At 40.4% G+C, this 26558-nt stretch overlaps 3 protein-coding genes across 3 annotated transcripts; 2 read left to right on the forward strand and 1 right to left on the reverse strand.

The window, feature by feature from the left end:
* Nucleotides 1-7619: 7619 nt before the first annotated feature.
* Nucleotides 7620-8675, forward strand: LOC116282016 (olfactory receptor 51I2). Its single transcript, XM_031680990.2, has one exon. The coding sequence runs from the start codon at nucleotides 7692-7694 to the stop codon at nucleotides 8628-8630; it is 939 nt and encodes a 312-aa protein (XP_031536850.2). The 5' UTR covers nucleotides 7620-7691; the 3' UTR covers nucleotides 8631-8675.
* A 7358-nt stretch (nucleotides 8676-16033) lies between these two features.
* On the reverse strand, nucleotides 16034-16978 carry LOC102528350 (olfactory receptor 51I2-like). Its single transcript, XM_006203432.1, has one exon. The coding sequence runs from the start codon at nucleotides 16976-16978 to the stop codon at nucleotides 16034-16036; it is 945 nt and encodes a 314-aa protein (XP_006203494.1).
* Nucleotides 16979-25146: 8168 nt separating this feature from the next.
* On the forward strand, nucleotides 25147-26091 carry LOC102528609 (olfactory receptor 51I2-like). Its single transcript, XM_006203433.2, has one exon. It carries the CDS (start codon nucleotides 25147-25149, stop codon nucleotides 26089-26091), a length of 945 nt encoding a protein of 314 aa, XP_006203495.2.
* The last annotated feature ends 467 nt before the right edge of the window (nucleotides 26092-26558 follow it).

The following is a 26558-nucleotide window of genomic DNA, read 5'->3' on the forward strand; positions in this document are numbered from 1 at the left end:
GACTAAAATTAGCAATACAGTAATATATGTCCTGGAAAGTCATTAAGAAAGGGGATCTTTATTGTTATCACCACATGCAAAAAATGGTAATTATGTAAGGAAATGGAGGTGCTAACTGGCCTTACTGTGGTGATCATTTTGTAATACATATGTCCATGAAATCATTACATTGTATATCTTAAATTTATAAATGTTGTATGTCAATAATAGCTCAATAAAGTTGGAAAAATCTGTATTTAAAATTAAGAAAATAAAATAAAGCTCTATTCTGAAATACAGGCATAGTAACTTTCATACTCCTCTTCCCAGCCCTCTTGGTAAATTCAGTGAAAGGAGATGGTGACTAGAGCTAGAGAATGACCTGATATCCGTAATAATCCTGAAAATATATGGGCTGTGAGTAGGAATTCTATTCTTTTGATTTCTCTCCCTTCCAACTGAGAATTCAAAAGAAGCATTTAATAAGTAGGGTTTCTTTTCCTTACTTCCCCTGTAAACGTCTCTCTTCCTGCCCACCCAGATTTAAAGTTGATGCCTCCGAGAAGTCTTGCATACAGCCTGTCTTGTGTCTACTTTTTTTGATATCATTTTCACTCCAAGACTATTTCTTGGTCCTAAAGAAATGGAAAGACTTTTCTGAGCACCAACAGACACTAAGGATTCTACAAGACAGTTTTACCCGCTATCCTGAACCACTGGTGCGCAAATGTAGGTAATCCAGAAGGGCAGAGATCGTCAATGTTTCAAATTTTCCTCAGTACAGAAAGCGACTTTGAAAATATCTGCCCCAAGGAGAACATGCTCTGTCACCACCCAAATACCCTTTTTCAAAATTTCTTTTGACCGAAAGGGTGTCAGTTAAGTTTTCCTAAATGTGTCTAATCTAGGGATAAACATCAAGAAAATGGGAACAAACGCAAGCAATGCATTTCTTTTGCACAGAAAGCATATGGGCATACACACGCACACATGGTCACACAAGGGTACCAACACATACATTGTTTTACACGCCTGTACACACTTACACTCTCGGGTATTCAAAGGCATTATCTCACATCATACAGAACAGAAACGATTGCATGCTCCTCTGGTCACACGTAACACTAGCACAACCACGGAATTTTAGAAGACAGATAGTACTCATTGGTTTTACATGATATATTTCAGATATCTTCCCATTTTTATACCCACCTGAACATGTACTTATAAGTGTACATACATACACACACACACACACACACACACACACACACACACAGTGCCATAAACACATCAGCACTAACAGACTCACAGTAATATCCCCATCAGTTACGTCCCCACGGCATACTCAGTATTGAAAATCCAGCTAAGATTGAAGCTCAGGTCACACTGTTGAATGACTTCAATACTTTTGGGTCTGTGTTTTTTTTTTTTGGTTTGTTTGTTTACAGCTGCACACCCAAGAGTTAGGTATAGGAGGCAATAATTCAAATTGCAACAGAAAAATGTATAGGATACCCTCAAGATAAAATGTAGACATGATGACTCAGCCCCTTAATCTAAACGTGTGTGGTTGGGTAGTAGGATTTTGATTCTAAGAAGGGAAACTGGCATCAGGTTCTGTGATAGGCTTTGGAAAGGAAAAAAATTTGCTCCTATTTGGAGGAGAATGGTGAGAGAGTCTGCCTGGAGTAGCAGTAAGAGTGCTGAAGTTTGAGGTAAGTTCTGTCTAGGAGCCCTGTGAGTGATGTGAAGGCAGTGACACTCACTGGGTGGCAGACGTTTCTTTTCCCTGTGGCTGGATGTACTGGTCCGTGGGTCCCGCGGGCAGAGCGGCATCAGCTCAGCTTCCTATGACTCATAAATTTATCAGATCCCTAGGCTTGTTTGTTGTGGTCAGAGGAGGGAGAGGAAAGATAATAGGGAGGGTGGTATCAATGAGAAAGGAGCTGGCCACCAGAGAATTACTCCCAGGGGACTCTCCCTCTCAGCCCCATTGTTGCTGATGTCACCATCTGTCTCCATTACTGCGTTAATCCTTCCTTAGTCAAGGAATGCAATCCCGTGAATGCAGACAAAGATTCATACCACGGAAATTCTGAGACCCCCGCAGACACACCCATAAGCACATTCAGCTATTTATTTATCAACATTCACATTGCCTCTTTTAGATCCATACACATACAGATAAACCTGAATATTTTCATACACCTGCCCAATGCTTTAGTCACATATCTGGAAACATACATGCTGCATCTTACATTAATGATAAGAAACTCATGCAGATTAGAGACACAATTTGAGAAATAAGTAGAGACCCATACACATAATCAAAGAAATAATCAAATGTGTTTCAAATGTACTCCCCTTCTCACATATCTAAAACTACATAGTGTTTCAAACAAACACCCACATTCTCATGAACAGATCAACAAAATGTCCAACAAGTTCACACTGCCACGTCTCTTTACAGATCTATATATGAATTGAAGTGCTTTGCATTTACTTCAACTGCATATCAACATCCATTCAACATGCATCTTATGCAAACATTCCTTTTACCCCATCACTGGATGAGGCCTAAAAATTACAAACTTAGTTCAGTTCAACTAAGACCAGACAAAAAAAAAAAAAAAAAGTGAAAAATGCATTTTGAGCGCTGTTTTGCTCCAGGTATTATTGTCAGCACTGAAATTATGCAGAGCAATATAGACACAGCACTGATTCTTGCAAAGAAGATAAATATTGAAAAGCTGATCCACTCAACAGTCCAGATGCTACTCAGAGGCAAACAGGCCTCCAGACAGTACCTAGAAATATGTCATAAACCAAAACCATATTTCATAACCAAACCAAAAAATTTGTCAGAACTTACCTGATGTGCATGTAAGATCTGTGCACTGTATGCTTGAAAGAACCCAAAGAACTATACAAAATATTAAACTTCAATTAATTATATGAAGGTTGAAACATTTAGGAGGAAGTGTATTGATGTGGCAACTTATTCTGAAATGCACAATAAAATCAATTGACTGATGAGTGGTTGAAGGAATGGCTCTGTGGGCAGATACATGACAAAACAAGCAAAATATTATTGATATAATATAGGTGGTGGGTATACTGATGTTCACTGTAAAATTATTTTAGATTTTCCATGTTATAATTCTTCCTGATAAAATGTTGGGAAATTTTTTGAAATAAAAAAAAAAAAACTACAGAAGGAGCAAGCCATAGACCATTCTTCTGAAGGCATACACCACGTTCAGCTGCAATGAAATTCAACCTAACATGAATGATCTCAAGTCCCAGTTTAAACCAACCCTGAACATCTTCTGTATAAATCAGTATTTGTATAAGTTATGGGCCAAATTTTATGTACTTGGCATCTTTGATATATTTTCACATGATTAAAGACAAAATCCAATTTCTCAGCTGCAACTTGTTTTGTCCCAAGGTCAACCACTAATGTTTAATGAACTGACACTCCATGCCATGTCTGAGCTCCATCCTAGGGGCATCTGGTTCCTCCCCCAGACTGCTGTCTCTCCAGTGGAGGCTCCAGAACCACTCAAAGCCAATAATAACAGAGTGAGATAACTGCTTGCATGGCAGAAGTGAACAATGTCATGAAGAAAGTATCCTCCCTTCTACTTGAGTGGGTACAGTTTTAGGGATATAAGTAGGTTCTAAATTGTGTGCCAATTTTGAAGTCGTCCCCAGAGAAATCTGGCTTGTCTAACTTTTGAGAGAGAAGATCATTTTATACAACACAAACTCTACTTCTCAGAACATGAGAAGTTCAATACCATGATTTTTCACAGACTACAGTGAGTTGACACATTCCATGGCGCTGGCTATGAATATGAAAGTCCATGAAAGATCTTGTCTCTTACAGTTCTAGTGGTATAGTAAGACTGAGGTGAATGGATATATTACGCTCTATACCAAGAAATGGCCTGTTTACCTTGAGATCCACTTCTCACTTTTCTGTGGCTCTTGTCCACATCACAGGAGTCCAATTATTACTTAAAGAATATCCCAAACTCTAATATCAGCTAGCTTCCAGATGGGTTCAGCAGTTAAGAAACACTGGTAGACAGAGCTTATGTTACTCACTGCACTCTCCTGCTTAAAGAAGTCTCTGGCACGGGTTTCATCTTTCTTCAAGCTTCTAAGAATTAGTCATTCCAAACCTCTGACTTTGTTTTTCTAGTCCTATGGTTAGAAGCTGCTTCCTGAAGTTCCTACCTCTAATAATGACATCATACCCTCTTTTTGTCTTGTGCATTCTCTAATGCTTGGTTAAAACTTTTTTACATTAACTTTTCTCAATTAAAGGAATCGGTGTGGTTCTTATATTCTGACTGGACCATAACTAGGTCATAGTTTTTAGTTCCTGGGTTGGATTACAATTAACACGTATAAATTCAACAGACAGTCACCAAGTATCACATCCCAAGCACTATTCTAGGGCCTGGTCAAGAACAGTGCGATCCTTCTATGGGAGAACGCACGGTACGGTTGGAAATACAAGTGAATCTACCACAATCAATGTGGAAGTTTCTCAGGAAAGTAAAAAATACTGTGGGAATGCCAAAGCATTTATGATGCAAATGATCAGAAATATTTGAATCGCAAAGACGCTAAAACTTCAGAGATGTTAAACAAGAGGTACATTCACAATGCTTTCACCAAAAAGAACAGGGGTCATAAATTCAATTATTCAGCAGATGCTTATTGAGCATCTAGCACATGTCCTACAATATTTAAAATAATGCAGATACTCCCGTGAACAAAACAGTCCAGGCCCGTTTGTCTGGTGCCTATCGTATAGTGGAGATGACAGGCAACAGACAAGTAATGAGGCAATTTCAGACTGAAAAGAGGGATGAAGAAAATAAGATTAAAACTAAGAACATATTGTCATGTTCTTAGGCTTGCCAATGCTTTGCACGGTGCCTTGGCACTTAAAAAACTTCTCTCTATATTGATTGAATAATCAGAGGAGTCCAGTGACTTGGGCAATGTAGAATCAGAGTTTTGTTTTCTTTTATTTTTTTCATTTTTGCTTTGCTTTGCTTTGTTTTCTGCAGTGAAGGAGATAAGGAGATAAGGAACAGCATTAGCTAAAGCACACAGTTTCATGATGTCAAGTGAAAAGAATCACTTCTACCATAGCTGTTGCTGGGAAAGAAGATAAAGAGGGACAAGTGGAAGAGAACACAGAGAAAAGAAGGGTGAAAGAAGAGAGCCATGGGAGGAGGAGATGAGAAAATGAGATGAAATGTCCCCTGAGATTTGAGGAAAGCGAGGCATACCAGAATGGCTCCTTACATGTGCCTGAAAATCTGGATAGAGCGATAAAAGCTCCCTTGCTGTTCTCATAGCAGGACTGAATGGGAGCCTAGTCCTGTTTTGCGGTAGGGCATTTGTTGCAACCATTTCCTGGGTGGGCTACATGTTACAGCGTGCTGTTGTCTGAGATCTCGGCCAGAAGAATGTATGGTTTTACAAAGGGGGCCTGGCTTGTGGATGGAATCAAAGGCAACCATATATTAGTTTAAACCAAGTGGAGAAGGAAAAGATGGGGAGAAAGCTCTTCATTCATCAAGGAAAGCACCCAATGAAAGAAAGAGTCAGCTCTAAACACTTAACATGCCTGGGACACATGACAGCAGCTAACTGAACCATAATCAACTATGAATCTTCCCCTTGCCCTTGTGGCTTCTCGGGGGAGGAGGAGCCAGAGAACATGCTTAGCAAGTGAAGGATGGGAGAAGACGAAAGGCTGTGCCTCTGAACCCTGGAAAGGGTGACTGTCCCAAGAGGCTGAGCAGTCTAATAGTCACCAGAGGATGTTTTATTTTCTGAATGTGACCAGAACCATAGGGAACTGAGTTCTCATCCAAGGGTAAGGAAAGAACTAATCCTTTCCGTACATTTAAAGGAGTAAGAAAAGTAAACTTATTTTCTCATTATCCCTTATTTGTCATACTAGGTGAAAAGATGACAAAATGCTGGGATTGCTTAGAAGGTAACGAGCTCCTCTCTTACATGCCTGCCCAGCGGCCACCAGATGGTGTCTTGCATTGGGTAGAGAAATGCTCTGGCAGGTTGCTGAGTTCTTTTCCAGCTAAGAGTGTGTGCTTTATTCTCAGTAGTCATGGAAAACCTCAGGAGACTAGAGCCTTCCTGCTGTGTTTCAGACATGAAGTCAGCATCACTCTTTGCTCTCTCTCCAGGGGCTTAGAGTGAAACATAAAAGAGGCAGGCGTGAACGCACTGTCACAGATGGAGAGAAGGAAGTGTAGTTCTGCTGGTGTCTCTCGTCTGTCTGTCTTCTGGTCAGTTCTGAATCCCAGTCGGGGTGAGCTAGCAGACTGTCCTGAAGCCTGCCTCAAGAAAGGGTTAAACTGGAAAAGGGGCAGGGTGAGGTGCAGAGGGAGAGACTGAGTGGTGGTTATCAGATAGAAGCATCTGAGCTGAGTGGGCAGAGCAGGTGGGAAGTTCCGTGGACTCGTGGTTCTTGCCATGACACTATCTGATTGTGTAACTCTGGGTAATTCACTGTATTCTCTAGATTGCCCCCTTTCCAGAGTCAGCTTCCTTGGGATCCATGTTTCTCTGACTCACTAACATTGTTGCAAGTTCAGAGAGGAAAGAAGGACTCTGAGTACAAGAAAAATTTTTAACAATCCAGAGGCAAAGTCATCTCTACCAATGCCATGACTCAAACGAACAGCAATGCCAGCTCACATGGTCTAACTTTGTTCTCATCTTACGATTTCTGAGAAATAGTATGTAAAAGTCCCTCAGGAGATTAAAAGAGTAGAAGAAATCAGCTTGTCATAAACTTCAGATGAATCATACATAGATAAGCATTTTTAAATGTTGATAACTGTGACAAAGATAAAAACTATGGTCCTTATATTAACAATATACTTTAATAAAAAATGTAAATTAAAAAACTGAAGTGTTCAGACAGGCAGACTGTCAGTGTACCTAGAGCGGATTTAGAGGAGTATTCATATATTTTTCCAAAAACAGAAACAGCTTTGTGCCTTTGCACAAATAAGTGGTTTCTTTTTTGCTTTCATGCAACAACTCTGCCAATGAAAGGCTGGTGTCCAGAGGCTGTCAGTTTTCTCAGCGTCCCACTGCCCCATCCTCTTCCTGAGCAAACACACATCATCATTGAAACTCACTCTGGTGAGTGTTTATTAATCAGTGAAGTGTCAGAATAAAACATTTTCAGGGAAAAATTTAAATACTTCCAACAGTTACTGATGACTCAAATCCTCAGTGTTCTTTTATAAAAACGATCTCCGATTTGTAGTTAACATATTTCCATTCAATGATGCTTTTAAAACAGTTAAAATTGTGGACAATATCGTTAAAGTTTTTTGTTGGTGACTGATATGTTTAAGCATTTATCAATATCTTCCTTTTTCCATAAAACAGAGCCCAGGCCATAAAATATTCCAGAAAACAATAGCCCAGCCCATGCCTTGATGACCATAAAACATGAAGAAAAGAAGTTTGCCTGCAGTGTCCCCGAACCAGTGATTTCACGAGTGCATCAGCTCAAACTGTGTAGACACCTCCTGCTGTGTCTTTTACTCCCTGGTTCCCTCTCCTCCAGTAAGTGCAATTCTCACAAATCTCTCAGTCAGAAGGTCTGACCCTGAAAAGCTCTCTGGCTTTCTCTTGTCATGGGATTGTTCAACGTCACTCACCCTGCTTTCTTCCTCCTGACTGGCATTCCCGGTCTGGAGAGTTCTCAGATCTGGCTAGCCGGTCCCCTCTGTGTGATGTATGCCGTGGCTCTCGGGGGCAACGCAGTGATCCTGCAGGCGGTGCGAGTGGAGCCCAGCCTGCACGAGCCCATGTACTACTTCCTGTCCCTGCTGTCCTTCAGTGATGTGGCCATGTCCATGGCCACACTGCCTACCGTGCTCAGGACCTTCTGCCTCAATGCCCGCAACATTGATTTCCATGCCTGTCTCATCCAGATGTTTCTCATCCATTCCTTCTCCATGATGGAGTCAGGCATTCTGCTGGCCATGAGCTTTGACCGCTACGTGGCCATTTGTGACCCCTTGCGCTATGCGACTGTGCTCACCAACGAAGTCATTGCTGGAATGGGTTTAGTGGTGATTGCTCGGAGCTTCATCACCCTCTTTCCCCTTCCCTTTCTCTTTAAGAGGCTGCCTACCTGCAGATCCAATGTCCTTTCCCACTCTTACTGCCTTCACCCGGACATGATGAAGCTGGCCTGTGCTGATATCACTATCAACAGCATCTATGGACTCTTTGTTCTCATATCCACCTTTGGCATGGACCTCTTATGTATCTTCCTCTCCTATGTGCTCATTCTGCGCTCGGTCATGGCCATCGCTTCCCGTGAAGAACGCCTCAAAGCTCTCAACACGTGTGTGTCACATATCTTGGCTGTACTTGCATTTTATGTGCCAATGATCGGGGTCTCCACAGTGCACCGCTTTGGGAAAAATGCCCCACGCTACATACATGTCCTCTTGTCCAATGTCTACCTCTTTGTACCTCCTGTGCTCAACCCTCTCATTTATAGCGCCAAGACCAAGGAGATCCGCCGAGCCATTGTCCGCATGTTTCACCGCATCAAAATGTGACTTCACATTTGGCTTATAATCTGATGGTTACTGTAGCCATAGGCTGTCATCCATGGGGTCATTTTCATCATCATTATCATCATCATATCATCATAATGAATAAGATAGACTTTTTATACTGAGAGAAAAGTAAAAGATCAGGAATGGAGCTGCAAAACTTATAGCACAAAACAAGTGATCAGTCCATTCAGGAAACAGTGGCATTTATAGAAAGATAACTTTTAGAGGAAATTGAGTGACCAGACAAAACCTTACAAAGGGGATTAATCTAAGCTAGGAATCATTTTCTATTATAATAAAAGTTACTAGTACAACAGTAATTATTATACTATTGGGTTTCTAAAAGTACTGAGTTCTGTCCTGAATGTTTTGCATTATTTCACTTAATGTTCATAACAATCTTATGAAGTATACATAGTTCAGTAAACTGTTCACAGGAACACAGATAATCTGTGATCCAGGGAAGATTCAATACTAATCTGTCTCTACTATTTGTACCCAACCACTACAAATCCTGCCTCTCCATCTAATCAACATCACTATTAACATTACAACTGCTGTCCTTGCTTCCACTACCATCGTCATTCTCAAACATTCATGAGTGTTTTAACTTCACAAAGTGAAATTTGATGCCAGACTTACAATAAGATGTATGAACGAATATGACCCTGGAAAACTGAAAGAGATTGATGTGTAGAAAAATCTCCAGATTCCTCTCTCCTTTTATCTGCCCATCACTCCTTCCCCAAGGAAAATAATGTTTGATATTTGAACCATAGACTTATTTCATTGTGCTAAGTATATGATTTACCTTTTTCTTCCCTTCTTGGGGTTTTAATTTTTTTCTATACTTGATGAAATAGAGATGACAAAAATTATGTCCTTCCAGAATTTCTAGCTCAGAAAGGCTGGGAATTGTCAGAGTAGAGCATTTATGATTTATACACTAGAAAATAATTTTTGGATATTCTCTTAAGTTAATTATTTTTGCATACTCTTTCCTTGATAGCTGGGAGGTAAGCTATGACACAAAATCCCTTGTCCTCATTTTACTGCTCGAAGACTAAGTTGGGCATACATCTAGAATGCATTAAAGGAGATGCCCTGTGGAGACTTACCTACTCACCAGGGACTCGGGGCCAGAGGCTTCATAGCTGCAGATCATACACTTACCTTGAGTTTTTCACTCCATACAAAGCTCTAGGGTTGAAGGGTTAGGTGGTAGAGAAAGGGAATTATTTTTGAATGGAGATATTGTAAGTATTTAAAATTCAAGTTTCCAAAAGTGTCCATAAACACAGTAAGAGGCTCAAAATATATTCCATTAAATGAATTATCTTAGGGGCAGGATTGAATAACATAACTTAGCATGATTTAAAATGGAAAATAATTGGGATATTTAGTGATCCAGAGTCAGACTGTGGTCTTCAATCAATGTAAATAATGACTTCTGATTCATACAAAAGGTTCTTTATTTCAACATTAAATAATAATAATAATAATAGTAATCCATAATGCCTTGAGAGTTATTTTAAAAGGTTCTGCAGATGCAGAGACAAGGCTTGGAGAAGCTGCTATACATGAAAAGGAGGTGAACACTCACTGATTCCCACCCCAGGGAGCAGGAGGAAGATGTCCTTTTCATCACAGGCCTAACTTTAATACCAGAGAGGACAAGGAGCAGGGAGTGGGAGCCTCCTTGAAGAGCCTTGCCCCCTCCCCACTCTTTTCTCTTTGTTCTCCATCATCAATTAGAAATGCTGCCTGTGTGCAGAGGATAAGGGAAAAAGCATTTTTAGGTTTCATCTCCTCCTATGAGGCTGGTGCCTTAAAAACAGATTCACAACCTCAGCCTCCGTCCTAAGAAGGCCAATGATATGTAGAAATTCTCTTTCACCTCTTTTTATTTAACAAGGTTTCCTTTGAACTCAACATTTTTCTTCTTAAAGTGGTAAAATACCTGGATTTTGACATAGTGAAAAAAAAAACAAAACCTCTTATACGCCTTTTTGGGAGGGGGGGCACTAGGTCTGCCCCTAATTAAGAAAATGAAATACTGAACATGATTCAGCTAAGCTGGTGAGAGGCTGTTTTCAGATTTTCCAGAAAAAAAATCTCTGAGTAATAAAGGCCATTCCTTACAAGTTAAATGACAAAGGCAATCGTCTATTAAATAGTGGATTCTGTGATACTGTGTCGTACCAGAAAAGGGTGATTCTTTTGTCTGATCTTGTTGTGGGTGCATATGTCTTCCTCCCGGGCTGGTGCTGGGTGGTCAATGGAGAGAGAAGACAGAGAAGGCACTAGAACAAGCGTTATGGGAGGATAGGATCCCTGAACTCAGGGCCTCACAGAGTCTCATAGAAAAGTTTATACGGCTAAATGTCATATAGAACTAAACAAAATCCACATTGCTTGGACATGTGTGGAATTAATTTCCACGTGGGCCCAGGAGTGGGAGAACCTTACAAAGGAGAGGGTGGTAAAGAGGGTGATGAATGGGCCCCTGGACATGGCTCACCATCTGCCCCACTTTCTCAGTTCCACAAAGAGGTCCAGCCTGAGCTCACTGAAGCCGTCTCCAGGCCTGATCTGCTCTGCTAGGACAAGGCGACTTTGCTGCACGGTAACAATTCAGTTAGATGAGAGTGCTCTTCCCGCAGACACTGTTTTACAGGATGATAAGTAGGATCAAAGGTCGGGGAGTCTGTCTCCATAGCTAGGATTATCTCCAAGGTCATTTCCTCATCAGGAGACTATCCAATACTCCAGTATCAACTGGATACATTTTCTAAATGGGCTGATATAGTGTGGACTCAGGATCCTATATAATTTCGTATGATTTTCTAATAAGTGTCTATTTGGTGATGGTTATACATTTAGCACAAGCAACCAGATGCCTTCCAGACAACTGAGTAGACTACAAGCACCCAAATGTTTTCAGGTTTCATAGAATCAGCAAACAGCTTATGCAGTCAGCAATTACTTTGTGAATTATCATCTTCCTGACCTCAAATAGTCAGGAGTCACTGCTGAGGAATTACCCTCTGCAGGGGAGGAGGAGGACTGCTCAGCAAGCAGTAACTCTACAGGAATGTCAGAAACCAAGAGTTGGTTCCATGGATTTCTATACAAGAATTAAGTATACATGGTTTGTGTTCCTATTTATAGTATAAGTGTGTTTTTTTCCTTTTCTTCTGTTATCCATGGAAAACTTGTAGATCAAATATTTATAAGAAAGTAAAGTAGATATATTGTCCATTAAGTGATTATTTAATTAATTTGTTTTGGACATGAATAACTAGGAGTCAGCTGACATCATGGAAACATTTGCTATTTCACTGAAATTTGCATAAGCCTCCGATATCTTCAAATGGAAAGTAAATCCTAAAATGTATAGAAAGTTTATACTTTATACTTATAGTATAAAGTATAAACTTTCTATAAGTTTAAAGTATAAACTTTCTATACATTTTCGGAGTCATGTATCAATCATCGAAAGCATTGGTGTGTGGCAGAGTCTATTAGAAGTTTAGATGACAAACCCATCTCAATAGAATTCCAAAATATAGATCTGATTATTGGACAACCACGATCTCTCATCATTTTCTGTTACTCATGTTGATTAGGAAAATTCTTCCCTAAAGTGTTTTTTGACTTCCAATCCTCTTAGCACAAATATTTAGTCACTGTCCTTTACTCAACCCTGGGTTTAAAAAATATAGTGATTTTGGGGTGAAATGAATATAATTCTAGTGACAGTGTATTTTTCTTACAAACTTTGCTTTTTGTTTGCTTATAAGACACATAGCTGATTATTCACTCAGCAATATTTATTGAAACCCACAATGTGGTAAGCATGGTGTTAGGTTTGAGGGCTCAGTGGTTACAGAATTTTGTCATTACGTTTATGAGACAAACTTACCTGGAGAGAGATAGAAGAGGAATGTCAAGTCTCCTGGGATGTTTGCTAACTGCGCATTCCTTTTAAATACCTCCTTACAAAGCTCTACCACGTTTGAATGTCTGCAGTGTGATGGGGGGATGTTACTGGTGGAAATGTGGCCAATATTTATGTGAACTGTGCCAAAGTGATGTATCTAAGGCAAATATCCTATATTATTAACTGGGAAACAGAAGTTTCCTGGGTGACAATCTGCATTTACAATGAAAGACAGATTATAGGTAACAATGGTTTAGAGTCAGATTTAATTATTAGTCTCCATATTCAAGTCCAATGTCTCTGAGACAAGTTCTTTTGAAATGTTAAACAGCTTAGAGTGCTAAATGACGTTTTCTATATTTGACATGTGTTCGTGAAAACAAAATCTATTGTGGATTTTAACTCAAAAAAGCTGAGAATCAGGAATTTAATAAACAACTCTTGACTAAATGTTGAAGAGGCAAGTAAAGTAAATCTGAAACTCAAATGAAGAAATTTCTGCTAAACAAATATATTCAAAACTCTATTTATACTGGCTTATAGACAGTAGATTGGAAATATTTCTCATGCCAATTATTCAGCTAGGTATGGATTATAATTCACAGGAAATACTCCTCAACATTTGGAAACCCAGTAACTACAAGAACATTTTAATGAACAATGCAGAAAAATAGATTTTGATTATTAGGGAAAAAGAGAGTTATAAGACACAGCTCAGGTATAAACCGGACAATTGCTCATTATTTTTAAACCCATCCTGATGTGTTTTCATTGTAATTCCTGAAAGAAGCCTTTTAACATTTAGTTCACACAACAATAGTACAAACAGTTTCATTACTTATAATTTACTTAGATATCAATCCCTACTTAAATATTCATTTTAACAGTTTGAACAAACACAGTTTATCTCAGATAAAAAAAAGCATTTTTTCCCTACAAGTGTGTTAATTAGGGAATTGGTCAGTATTTATTATGCAGCAGTAAAACACATACACATATGTTGCATCCAGCGCAGCTCAGGACCATGTCTGAGGATGGCGATGCAAGACTTAAGAAACAAAGAGACAAAGTAAAGAGCAAGGTGGGACCAGGGGACTCAAAATCTTGTGGATTGAGAGTCCCCAAATGCCTGGTCAACATCATATTTATCAGGAGTAAACAGCTCAGAAAAAATGCGATCAAAGAGGTGGGGCTTTAGATATCCCACGCGATAAGCACCAAGTTCTGCTTGCTGTTTAACTGATTAATTTCAGGCCCATCCCTTCCAGGAACAATCACCCTTCTTGGGGTATGCAAAAGTTCTAAATCTATCCTGTTGTTGCCTCCGGGACATCTTGAGATAGCAAATATTTCCCCTGGGCTTAACTGCATGCTTTCATGCCAGAACAAAGTTCTGTTAATGGATGATCTGGCCTTTCAGGACTGTCCATTGTTTTACCCTAAGGAAACATCTGCTTTCTTTCATGCCCTTATAGTCAATCTCAGGATAGCTCACCTGAAATTTTCTTTAGCATAATATGTGCTATAGGTCATCTACTGCGTAAACATTAAAACAAAGCAAGCATGTGCATATTAAGCAAGCAAGTGTGAGTATAATATTTTAAGCTCATGGAAATTTAGGTGTGGCTTGTTTTCCAGCAGCTTGTTTCCCAACACATATTACATATACCTACATGAATACATACATACATATATATAATGGATTTTTTTTCTCTATGAAGAAAATAAAAGCTTTAGGGAGAGGTTGCAGCCCTACTGGTAGAGGGCATGCTTAGCTTTCAAGAGGTCCTGGGTTCAATCCCTAGTACCTCCATTAAAAAATAAACAAATAAATAAGTAAACTTAATTACCCCCCAGCCAAAAATAAAAATTAAAAAAAGTCACATGATGTTAAAAAAAAAACAAGAAAAGGAAAGCTTTAAATTTTCTGCCTCCTCAACAAATTTCTCTCTAATCTCTAGTCACTAAAAATAGGTTGTGTGTCTATGCACATATCCCAGTGGTCCTCTTCCAACCAAGAGCTGGAAGGTGAGTCCTTCTGTAACAAAGAAAGAAATGTGTTGAGATCCCTTCTTTGTTAAGAACTTAACTCTGCACATGAGTATTCAACCGCTGAGACGCAGGCAATAAAGCACCTTCTAGTGTCACAAGTTCTTTGCTATCAAGAATCAGGCCCAACCCACCTCCACATCCCCTCTGCTTAACCCAGAGCTAGACCTGGAGTAGTCACTCCACGCACGTGTGTTCAGTCAGTGAAGAAGGGGTCACTGCACAAAAGGCTGAGAGAAATACATTCCCTGTTACGTGGTACTCACTCTTCCCATCCTCATGCCTTCTTCTGTGATTCCTCAGTTCTTTAGTTGAGATGAGGAAGTGTTTCTTAAAAGGAAACCTAAAAAATTCTGAACACACACTCAACAGTGTGGTTTTTAATATTCAGGTCTGGATACTGAAGCATTAGGATATAATTAAAAAAAAATTTTTTTAAAGGAAACTCTCCATTGTAAACATGGGAATCCCAGGGCTGTGGGTTAATCTTAGTTCTTGATTTCTTTTTTCTTTCATTTGTTTGCTCAAAACTGTGTACAGAGTTAGCTATATCCATATATAAAGAAGGATGGTTTTCCAGAATAACTGGAAGAAGGATTTTCTGGACTGAGAAGTGATAACAGAGTAGCTTTCCAGCTTCACTGGCTCTAAGGCCTCCTCTTTTGCTATGGGAACAGCTCAAAGTAGCACTTTTTCTTTGAGGCCACTCTTGTGAGTCAGAGCTAAGTCTCTTTCTAGAAGATGTCTGGCTCCCTGTTATGGTCCTAGAGTTGATTTGCACAATATTTTCTCTCAGTCCATAGGTTGTCTTTTTGTTTTGTTTATGGTTTCCTTCCCATTATGGTGGTTACTAGCTCCCTAGAAGAAAGGTGAGCCTTCCCCTCATCATGCGTGAGACATGGCAACAAATGATTGTTTTCCACAAAACTTTTCTCCTGCTTTTAAAGTTCTGAATCCAGGCTGATGCTGCAACGTCAGTATGGTAAGCACATATGTGCCATTTTATAGGTCTCAGAATAATAAAAGTATTGGGTGGTACCTATGACCTCAAGTAACATAACCCCCAGTTATAACATGGTTTATATGTATGCATCAGTTTTTGTCTGTTTTTGAGCTTTACTTAAAAGTATAGATGACACTAGTATATTAGAACAAATAAAAGAGTCTGGTTGAAGACTCATCCTTATTGCGTCTGAGAGAAATCATTGATGGAAACCTGTGGTTCAGTTAAGTACAAAGTAGGGCAGCCTGATGTTTTAAGTTATGGATTATAGCCAGGCTACACCATATAGCTAACTCTAGGTCCACGTATAGGAGACTGACACCATCCAACAGACTAGCCTGTAAACCCAAACATTGGCAATAACAACAAACTCTTAGAAACCTGGATTTCTAGAAGTTCTCTTTCTGATCAGTACCTAGTCCCCAATAATATCTTGTGTAGCTTCTTACGAATCTCCTTAGTCTTGATGGAATAGATAATTGGGTTGAGCATTGGAGGCACAAAGAGATATACCAGGGACATGAACTTGTGCACATACTCAGGGGCATGCTTCCCGAATCGATGGACCATGGACACACTAACCATGGGCACATAGAAAATGAGTACAGCACAGATGTGTGACACACATGTGTTGAGTGTCTTCAGCCTCTCCTCCTGGGAGGCAATGGCCAGCACAGAGTGCAGTATGAGTGCATAGGAGAGGAGGATGAGCACTGAGTCTACCCCAAAAGCAGAGATGACAATGAACAGGCCATACGTGCTGTTGATGGTGGTATCTCCACGGGGCAGGCGGATCAGGTCTGGATGCAAGCAGTAGGAATGGGTCAGCATGTTGTCTTTACAGAAGGGCAGCCTCTTCAGAAGGAAAGGCAATGGGAAGACCATGCAGAAGCTGCGGATGATGATGGATATGCCCATGTGAGCCACACGGGTGTCAGTGAGCACTGTAGAATAATGCAGGGGGTTACAGATGGCCACATAGCGGTCAACACTCATGGCCAGCAAGATCCCAGACTCTGTCCAGGAGAAAAAGTGGATGAAGAACATCTGGGTCAGGCAGGCATCAAAGGCAGTCTCTGGTACATGAAAGCACAAAGTAGCCAGTATCGTAGGCAACGTAGAAAAGGACACACCCAGGTCATTGACAGACAGCAGAGACAGGAAGTAGTACATTGGCTGGTGCAAACTCTGCTCCTCCTTTATGATGAAGAGAATGAGGATGTTGCCCAGGATGGAGATAGCATAAAGCAGCAAGAGGAAGGCAGCTAACCAGTGCTCCAGTCCCTCCACCTCTGGGAAGCCTGTTAGTGTGAAGCTGGTAGTGCTCGTGATGTTGGTTCCAAAATTTCCCATAAGGGTCCCTGAGTAGCTTTTGGGGAAATACAACCAGAGTAAAATGAGGTCAGACAGTGGAAGGATTGGTCACTGTCCAGGATGGAAGGGACATATTACTTACATTTCATACCAAAGATCATGAAAGATTAGGAAGGAGAAGGCTGGGGGATCATCAGTTAGATCTCAGGCCTTCTGCAGTCTCATCATATCTGCAGATGGGGTGTAGGTTCCAATCCCTTCCCCACAAAATCCTTTGACTCTTGTTTTGGACAAGATATCTTATTTTTCCTGTCTCAGTATTCTTGGCAAAATTACTCAAATTTGTCTCCAATATCAGAAAATGATTTGCCCTTTCTATCTACCAATTCTAGCCATCATCTTCTTCAAGAAGTGAGGTACGATATGACCTCCACAAGGTCTTTCCTTCATCTCTTCACTTACTAATGCATTCCCGTGTGTGCAGGTGATGACACTTCTGTCTGTACTCTGGGCTGTGTCCCCTCTCTTGCCTGCAGCTGAGCATCACTCCAGCTCTTTATCCTCTCTTTGTTGCTTGAGTTCCTCACTTATTCACCAAGTGTCCAGACTCTCATGCTCCTCCACTCTTGATTGCTCTTGGTTTTTCTCTCTTGAATGTTCTTAATTTTCCCTCTGTTTAGATTAAGTATTCTTAAACTGTGCTGTATGTTCGATTCACTTGAAGATCTTTAAAATAAAATCTCCTTTTCCTGGACCACACTCATACCATAAATCAGAATCTCTAGCAGTGGGAGTCAAAAATCAATATTTTTTTAAAGAAACTTCCGAGACAATTTCAATAGGCAGCCAAGTTTGAGAGTGAGGGATTTAGATCACTCTTATCAGTTTTGTATGTTGTACCTACACCAATTTTTTCCTTATTGAGGATCAATTTCAAAGAAGACAAATAACAACAAAAAAAACCCTCTTATTGTCCCACATATTCTTCTAGTAATCACTCATTCCTCTGCTCTCTTTCATAACCAGTATCTTCAAGATTATTTTCCACTCATAATGTTCTTACCTCTCCTCTGTACATCAGTTATCCCAGATTTATGTCACTAGCTCAGATTTCTCTTCAGTGGCTATAGAGTCAACCCACCTGACTCCTTATTGGGCTGTCAATTAGAATAGCTCATCAGCATCTCAAACACAACATGCAAAGTTGAACTTCTGTTAATCATCATACTTGATCCTCTGCAATATTACTTATCTCATGAAAATCCATCGGCATTTATCCATGCACTTAAGCCAGAAAAACTTAGGAGGAATCTCTACACTCTTCCACTCTCAGGTCTAATTAACCTATTACTGGCTTTCCAAAATATGCTTAACACCGGTTCTCCTCTCTGTCTCACTTCCAGCTAATCCATCAGTCCCATCTATCTCACTACTCTGTCCCTCAGCATCTTTCCCCAGGATGTCTGCAGAACCTCTCTTGCTGCTCACCCAGCTCAGTGTCATGCCTCTCTCTAATCCATTCTTCACGAAGCAGCCAAATCATTTGTTAATAATATAAATAAAATGATATTACACTCCTATGGAAAACCTTTCAGTGGTTTCCTTTCTCTTTTAAAACAAGAATTCAAGTGAAAATTCGAACAGTTTTACTATGGCATGCAGCAGCATATGCACTACCTTGGAACACATAATCTTCCAGTGATTCCAATCATCGGTTACTTCTCTGCCCGTGGTTGTATGTCTCTGTTATGCATCCTCACACATACTTCATGAATCTTATCATACTTTAGAATCACAGTTAATTATTTTATATCTGTTTGATCATTTGATTAGTATCTTTCTCCCCCAGTGAATTACAGGATCCCATAATCATCTTTTTCTTCTTATTTTATCCTCAATGCTTAGCCAAGTCTCTGGGCGTAGATTAGGATTAGGATTCAGAGATTACTGCTTCTCATTCTTATTGATTAAATGGATAAATAAACTATCTTAGGGAGAATGTATTATGACCCACATTTTGAAGTGTAAAATAAATTCAGGTAATGTAAATAATTCTCCTAAAATCTAATTACTGTTTTTATCTAAGCTTTAGCACCTGCCAGCTATGAATTTAATTTACTTCTTTATACTTTATTTTTACAGCTATTGTATAGCAAAGTACAGAGTAAAACATTTAAAATTCATATTCAGGACTCTTGTGCAAGATATGTACTAAATAAATGGTAACTGATGAAGAGGAACATTTAGGGGCTGAGGTTCCCTGGTCCTCTGCGTTACCACTCTCAGTTTCCCGAACAAAAGCTCTCCTTTTATCTTGGCTGTGTATCCACCCTGCAGTGAGAATACTAGAGTACAAGTTAAACACACAGAAGCAACTGCACCAAACAACAACTGGGGGATCTCAGGCACTGAGGGCTACAGATGAGGAATATTGGTCTGAGGGCAGAAGTGGAATGAAGAGAAAATCTCTAAACTTAGATCACAGACACATAAGTGTACCTTAAATCACTTTAGGATTTTGAAGCTATAAATGTGATTCCTATAGACCTCTGTGAAGGGAGAGCTGAAGCCCCAACTTACCTCCCCAGGGCAGCTCTAGTGATGAGAGGAGAGGTGAAGGGTCTCTTAGGGAGAAACATGGAGGACTCTGCACACAACCTCCCAGCCAGCCTCTTCCTTTGAGCTATAAAGCTTCATCTTAAGGATCCCCTGGGCCCAGTAAGTTTCAGGACTTAGCGAGGTGGCTGGGGCAGCAGGGAATGTGAAAACTCTTGAGTGGACGGCTCCTCTGTGTCCTTTCACTTCTCCCCCTTACACGCTTCAGAGATTTGAGTTATAACTGTGTTGTGCATCATTATATAGAAGAGGAACTAAGAGAATCCATTCAATTAGTCAGAAAACAACTATACTGAATCCCAGACCTGATTGCCAAGTTAGAGATCTTTCTATGAATTATGTCACAACCCAAAGAGATTTCAAGAAACAAAACAACATAACCACTAAGAGCTTAAATAATTATAGTCAGCAAGTAGGTGACTATCTTGGTCTGCCTGGAACTGTGCTAGTTTAGCACTGAAGGGCCTGCACAGGGGACAAACCCTCTGTAGCTGCAAACTGGGATAGTTTGTCACCCTTTGCCCAGATCTGGGTTCAAAACCATCACCTTCCCTGTCTCAGTGTCCTTAAGAAAATTACTTAGTTTGCTCAAATTCCAAATCCCTCATTTGTAAAATTGGAGCACAAATGCCCATAATGATCCAGTTGACCATGAAACTCAATACTACATGGTAAGCCATCATGAACCAGAACTCCAATGACTTGCCAGTTTTCCATTTGTCAGGAAATAATTTGAGAAGATGGGATAGCCAATTGGCTCTGGGAATCCTGAGGGCTGTGTGGGCAGGCTGAGTCCCAAGATACTAATTCAAAGGTCTTAAAATTAAGAGAGTCTCTGGACCATCTTGTATCACACCCAAATTGTGGAATGAGGAAATTAAGACTTTAAGGCGTAAGAGGCTTGCTGACATCCATCATGAAGTTGCTAACAAAGTCAAGACTTGCGCATAATTATTCCTGATTCACACCCCAAGGTCTATCTCCGCTGTCAGCGCCATCTCTTATTACCAGGGATTTGGATGGGAGAGAAGTGACGCTGATTTTTGTTGAGCACCTGCAAAGTGTCTGTGACCATGCTAGGTTTTTTGATATGGATTAACTTATTTAATCATCAGAGAAAACCTGATGAATACATTTTATAATGCCTCAAATCAGCACTGGAGTTTTCAGTAGGCAGACCGAACATACAGAATTAAAGCCACAGAGAAACACACAAAAAACCTATGTTTAGTACATTTAGATAACATTTTTTAAAAACATCAAAACATCAACATCTTCTTCATGAGAAGAGTAGAAATGTGTTGGACTTTACAACCTTTATTTTAGGGTTTCATTTTTTAATTGCTTTTAAATTTCTATAGAGGAACACCAAAGTCTTATTTAATGTTCACAGAATTCTTATCAGCTATATTTACTGTCTTCTTTTTACAAATGAGATATCTGAGATTCAGGGAGTTTAAGACACTTGCCAAGATCATTGCCAAAGTTATTAGAGAAACCAAGATTCCAATCTGGATGATAAATCATAATTATAAACATATACTACACATGCATGCATGCACACAAGCACAGCCACCCTTTGGAAGAGGAGATTAGAGCAAAGAAAAAAGAGACTTGAAGGACAGCATCCATCAAGCAGTTATAAGAAGACATGACTGGCCCACTAAGCACCGGAGACTACAGGGTTAATGTTTTAGGGTTTTGGGGAAAGATGCTTGTCCATCAGAATTTAAGACATAAAGTTTTGAATTTTATGATTATGCCCTTTACCTCTTTCTCTTTATTCACCTCATATGTAACTATGGTTGTCTCTTACCAGGTAGGTAGGATGTGCTATTCAAGTTGGGAAGAAAATTTTTGCCCATGTAATAATTCTATTTCTCATTGTTAATTAATAACATTGTGCACGTATGTCATTGTCTTGGTTTGTGGGAGTTCATCACTGAGAGAGAACCACACAGAAGGGAGTCTGAGGTAGAAGAATGAAGAGGATAGGCCTCCTCTCTGCTCTCACAGTGATCAGGACAAGAGACTAAACAAGTCATTTCCTGTGTCAGTCTGCCTCAGGAAAGACATTTGGACAGCTATAAATAGGAAACATCAGGAAGAGTAGTTTAGATTGGGTCTTGAAGGATAAATTAGAGATGTACAGGGGAAGAGAGAAGAGAGCTCAACAAATAAGTGTCGGAGTGAACTCTACTTGCAGAAATAATTATGTCCTTTCAGTGTTACCTCCTAAACATCTGTTTAATCGACTTCTTCCCATTCCCAGTGACTCTCTAATCAGAATATCAATATGTCAACCTTAGATCATTACGCTAGTGTCCTTACTGATCTCCCTACATTATTCAGCCCGTTTCCTATTTACTTTACAAATTACAGAAATATTTTAAGTAAAATTTCATCGTATTATTTCCATTTCCAATATAATCAAATCCAACTTTCAGATGGCCCAGAGGACCCTGAGTAATAAGACAACTTCCTTTTTTTCTAACTTTATCTTGAGCCATTTGTTCTTTCTGTTGCAACCACAAAGATTTTTCAGTTCCGTGAATATGCAAAGTTGACCCCTCCCATGTGGCCTTCACAAGTGCTGCTCCCCAAGTCTTGGAAGCTTCTCCTTACTCCCCTTCCCTTCATTTGGCTGGATCCTTATCCAGTATCTGCTAGCTTAAATTGCCCCATGGAGGATTCCCCTAACCTCCTAACCTAAATAAATGCTTCTATTACATTCTCCGTTGATCTTTAACAAGCTATAAAATTGAGATGTCTCTTCTCCTTCCTAGGCTCTAAGACCTTCCTACAAAACGAGGGGCTATATACAATGTTCTTGCAGACCCCTTCCCGTTCTGATTATTTCTACTCCTGCATACCCCTATGAGCAAGGAAACACCAAGTCAGAGAGGGGCGGGGCACAGTAGACGCCCTTATTCCCAGCGGCCCATGAGCTCCTGAGCTGACGTAAGCTCAAGGGACTCCCTGGATGCAGCCTTATATTGCTCAGGCCAGAGTTGGCAGAGGTAATGGGGGGCTATGGGCAGGGCATGCAGGGCCCCGACTGCTGCCCTTCCTTCCGTGCATAGAGCTCTCTCCGGTAGGTAAGTTGGAGGGTCAGACACTCCAGACTCAGGCTCTAAAGCACTCTGACCCAGCTGAGAAATCCTGAGTGTTATAATGTGACAATCTGAAGAAGGAAAGACTGTCCCTAATTGGGGTCAGTTTTTTGGGGTTTTTTTCTGCTTATTTTCACCTTTAAAACTTACCCGATTCTTTATTTTCTATTTGTTGCTCTTGTTCTCTGAAATCCTGCCATGTCTTTGCTTCAGGCATTACTTTCTCAGCATGGAAACCCCTTCAGGCTACACTTTAGATGTAGATACCTTTGTGTGCATTTTTCAGAGTTAATCTGGTAGGAGACGGGATATTTAAAAAGACAATGGCTGCTTTAGAAGCCATTTGTCAAGATCCTATTCAGTGCTAAAAGACTCCAGTAGGTCTGCTTATCGCATACAGAGGCAAACAAAAATGTTTAGGAGGAGCCTGCAGGTAGGGAAACACAGAGATTCTATGAATATGTAATGGAGAAAAAAAAAATGAATCCTGAAAAGAAAGGATAGAAGAGACCTGATGCAGATGGAGTTAAAAAGGCAGCTGAGAGGCTGGAGGTGGGGGTTTGAAGCAGCCTTTAGAACTCCAAGTAGTATAGTATTTGGTCTTAAGAGGTTTTGCAACTGTCCACTTTTGGATCTTCGCAACCCCATTAGCAAAGTTCCTTAGCATCTCCAATTTACAATGAAGAGAACCCCAAACCGGAAGGGATCAGTGACTTACTGAGTGCACCTCCTGTGCTCAGCCTTGCGCTAGGCAAGCAGGGGCTGAAACAATTAATAAAAGTCAGAGCTGAGTTCTTGGAGTTGGTGAGTCAGGAGGGAAGATGGGATTCGTGATTCTGTGGGAATTATTAGAACTGCATGATAGAAAGCTATAAGGCAGAACAGGCAGAGAAAGGGGCACAAAAGAAGATGTAAACCTGTAGCTGTAGGAGTGGTGGGGCATGGAGAGAAGTTACCTCCTCTAGCAATGACCAGTCAAATTTGAATGGAGGATGGCATCACCGATCCTGGGCCCCGAAAGATGGATTGAATATATAGCCCACACATTCTGGGCAAGTCTGAGATCTGGGAGCTGTAATTCATGCTTGGATAATAGCAAATAGACCCATCTGGATATCTGGAGGTACAAGTCTGGAAATTTTTAGAATGAGACCAGAAATATCCATTTAGTACTGGCCACAGTGGGCTTTTAATTCTAGGCCAGCAGGCTTCGATTTGACCCTCTGGTAGTAAGGGAGCATTCAAGGTTTCTAATTAGAACAGCGCCATTTTCAGATTAGTCCTTTAAAAATATTAGTCCTACTCCAGATTAGAGAATGAAATAGAGACGTGAGATTTATTAGGAGGGCAATATTATGGTACAAGAATGTGATTTCTTGGATCTGAAGCATGAGACTGAGTGGAAGGAAGTGGACAAAGGCTGGCAGAGGCACTTAGGGGTCAGCATTTTCATTGATTGTTACCCCTTTTAATGTAATAGTAAAGCAAAGAGTCAAAATGATGTTTGGATTTTGAGTCTCAGTCTTAGGCATAATGATAGTATTGTTCAGAGAGATGGAGAACACTGAGAGGCAATTCCATGGTATAGAGAAATGATATTTTGGGGGGGCTGGTTTTCTCTTTTTTAGTGAAGTATAGTTGATTTACAGTGTTGTGTTAATTTCTGATTACAACTTAGTGATTCAGTTATACACACACACACACATATATATATATATTCCTTTTGCGAACTGCTTATTAATCCAGTGGCTTTAGGGAGCTAGGTATTATTCAGATCTGAAAGAAATTATTAAGAGAAGACTTTCAGTAAATGAAGTTGTTCACGAAGAAAAGTAATGCCATAAGATAAATGGATAGAAGAATGAAAAGATGAGTGGAAATACGGCAGTCGAGTGCATCTTGATGAATCTCTAGAAGGCTTTCACTAGGGATGGGTATCTTTCTGTGCATCTGTCTTCAGTCTGGATGAGTAGATCGAAGAGCTGAAAGATTGTACAGGAATAAGAAAGCTGGGGGCGTCATCATAAGGCAGTAAATGTTCAGTAGAAAGAGAGCGGGAAGGGGAAAGGTTTATGGCTTGATGAAAAAGTGGAATGCTCAGGAAGGCAGAGTAGTCAAGGCAGCAGTCATCAGGAGAATTTTGTCTTAGGTCTTGAAGAAAGAAATGCCCACAGATTGATAACAAGATCATAGCTTTGAATGTGAGATAGAGCACAGAGGAAACAGGTAAGGGTGTCAAGGAAGGCAATGAGACCTGTTTAACCAGCTGGATAAACTGAAAAATCTCAGACAAGTCTAGAAATGATGGTGACAAAAAGAGACAAAAATGAGTGATTTGGTGAACAGAATTGATTAATGGTGTAAAGTGAGGGGCTGGATGGTAGATGAGAGTCTTCAAATATCAGGTCTAGGTCATGAATAAACTGGATGTTTGTCTTTACAGGATAGTGGTCCTACAGTCTGCACATTAGTCCCAGCATGGGAGCTAACCCTCACAACAGCTCAGAGTTGCCAACTTTCACCCTGACAGGACTCCCAGGGCTGGAGACCTCCCAACACTGGATGTTCCTGCTCCTTGCTGCCCTCTACACTGTCTCCATTGTGGGCAATGCCCTCATCCTCTTCATTATCAAGGAGGAGCAGAGCTTGCATCAGCCTATGTACTACTTCCTGTCCCTGCTGTCAGTTAATGATCTAGGCGTGTCTTTTTCCACATTGCCCACTGTGCTAGCCACATTTTGCTTCCACTTAAGGAAGATCACTTTTGATTCCTGCATGGCGCAAATGTTCTTTATCCACCTCTTCTCCTTTATGGAGTCTGGGATCCTGCTGGTTATGAGCTTTGACCGCTATGTGGCCATCTGCAACCCGCTGCGCTATGCCACAGTGCTCACTGATGCCCGTGTTGTACACATGGGCTTGTCTGTCATCATCCGCAGTTTCTGCATGGTTTTCCCACTGCCTTTCCTTCTGAAGAGGTTGCCCTTCTGCAGGACCAATGTACTGTCCCATGCCTACTGCCTGCATCCAGATCTGATCCGTCTTCCCTGTGGTGACATCACCATCAATAATATTTTTGGTCTTTTCATTGTCATCTCTACCTTTGGCGTGGACTCTGTACTCATTCTCCTCTCCTACATGTTCATACTGCGTTTTGTACTTGCTGTTGCATCCTGGGAGGGACGGGTAAAGCCACTCAACACGTGTGTGTCACACACGTGTGCTGTGCTCATCTTCTATGTGCCCATGGTTGGTGTGTCCATGGCTGCTCGCTATGGGAAGCATGCCCCAACCCATGTGCACACACTCATGTCCCTTATTTATCTCTTTGTGCCTCCGATGCTCAATCCTGTTATCTATTCCATCAAACCCAAAGAGATCCGTCGAAAGCTTAGCAGAATGCTAGTCGGATCCAAGTTTTAATCAGGAGGCATACTGAAAGGCCAAAATTCAGAGGATATTTACTGTTACTTTACAGATTTGAGGTGTTAAGTCCTGTTTTGACAAGACTTTTAAAATTTCCTTTTGGGCACAAACCTATTAGGATTTCTGTCACCAGATATTTGATGATAGTCTGGCACTAGTTAAGGCCCAAACCAAAGAGTTTTGGCAAGGTACACCAGGTCATAATTTACAAAAATAAATAAATAAATAAATAAATAAAGTCAAATTTTCCTTTTTTTAAAGCCAAAGATGTACATCCTCAAAATTTGTCCCTTCCCTCATTCTGTTATAATATGTTTCTATCATCTCTTTTTAAGGTGAATCATCACAGAGGAAGTTACTTATTACCATGGGAAGGCTGTCATAATGGCTAAATGATTCTTTTCCCCAAGATTATGTCAAAGGTAGCTCTCTTTTAATTCTTTGTGGAATCTTCATACTTCATA

This window comes from Vicugna pacos, chromosome 10 (genome assembly GCF_048564905.1).
Source record: "Vicugna pacos chromosome 10, VicPac4, whole genome shotgun sequence".
Lineage (NCBI taxonomy): Eukaryota > Metazoa > Chordata > Mammalia > Artiodactyla > Camelidae > Vicugna > Vicugna pacos.